The sequence below is a fragment of the Eurypyga helias genome, unplaced genomic scaffold (genome assembly GCF_000690775.1).
Source record: "Eurypyga helias isolate BGI_N326 unplaced genomic scaffold, ASM69077v1 scaffold34352, whole genome shotgun sequence".
Classification (NCBI taxonomy): Eukaryota; Metazoa; Chordata; class Aves; order Eurypygiformes; family Eurypygidae; genus Eurypyga; species Eurypyga helias.
In genome coordinates, this window is record NW_010237190.1 from 780 (window position 1) to 1,532 (window position 753).

At 58.2% G+C, this 753-nt stretch overlaps 1 protein-coding gene across 1 annotated transcript in view; it reads left to right on the top strand.

Annotated features, from left to right (window-relative positions):
- Positions 1-151, top strand: part of AGRP (agouti related neuropeptide) — a gene marked incomplete at its 5' end in the record, with an annotated part of 860 nt that extends 709 nt beyond the window's left edge. The window contains one exon of the mRNA XM_010147375.1: positions 1-151. This exon is cut by the window's left edge and continues 5 nt beyond it. Within this exon, the coding sequence (XP_010145677.1) occupies positions 1-151 (151 nt within the window).
- Positions 152-753: the final 602 nt, after the last annotated feature.

Below are 753 nucleotides of genomic sequence, written 5' to 3' on the forward strand. Positions count from 1 at the left end.
TTCCCCCCGCCGCTGCGTCCGCCTTCTGGAGTCCTGCCTCGGGCATCAGGTCCCCTGTTGCGACCCCTGCGCCACCTGCTACTGCCGCTTCTTCAACGCTTTTTGCTACTGCAGAAAGATCAGCAGCAGTTTCCCCTGTGGCAAGAACTAGCGCCTGTGCCGTGGGGCTGCCTGCTCCTTGCCCATGCGCGCTGCCTCCTCCTCTGCAGTTCTAATAAACCTACTGTTAGCAAAAGCCGTCGCCGAGCGGGAATGGTTCAGTGCGTCTGCTTAGGACCATGAGGGCAGCGGCATGGCAAGGGTTCCTGCACACAGGTGGGAACCATGTTCAGACAGCCATGGCCAGGGCATCCCCGCATCCAACAAAATCAGAGCAGCTCCTGCAAGGCCCTTCCTGGCTAGATGAGTGGTCTCCCAGCAGCAGGGGCATCCCAGGAGGTGATATTTCAGCTGTGCTGTCAGCTTTACAGGTGTTATTCTCCTGCCATTGTGGCTCAGGGGGTTTACACCCAACCCTATGTGCAGTCAATTCCAAGGGGATACCTGCAGTACAGACACAGCCAGTGCAGGCTATCACCTCCTCCACCACTGTGTGCGCTCAAGGGCTAAAAACATGTCCGTGAAGGCTGTGAAAAGCCTTCAACTCCCAGACGGGCTTTCAGGCGTGCTGGAGGCGAACCTCAGGCCTAGCATTGGGCGAGGACATGGCTGAGGGGGAGTGTTCAACCTGTTCCCTAAGGGTGAAGGAGGCCT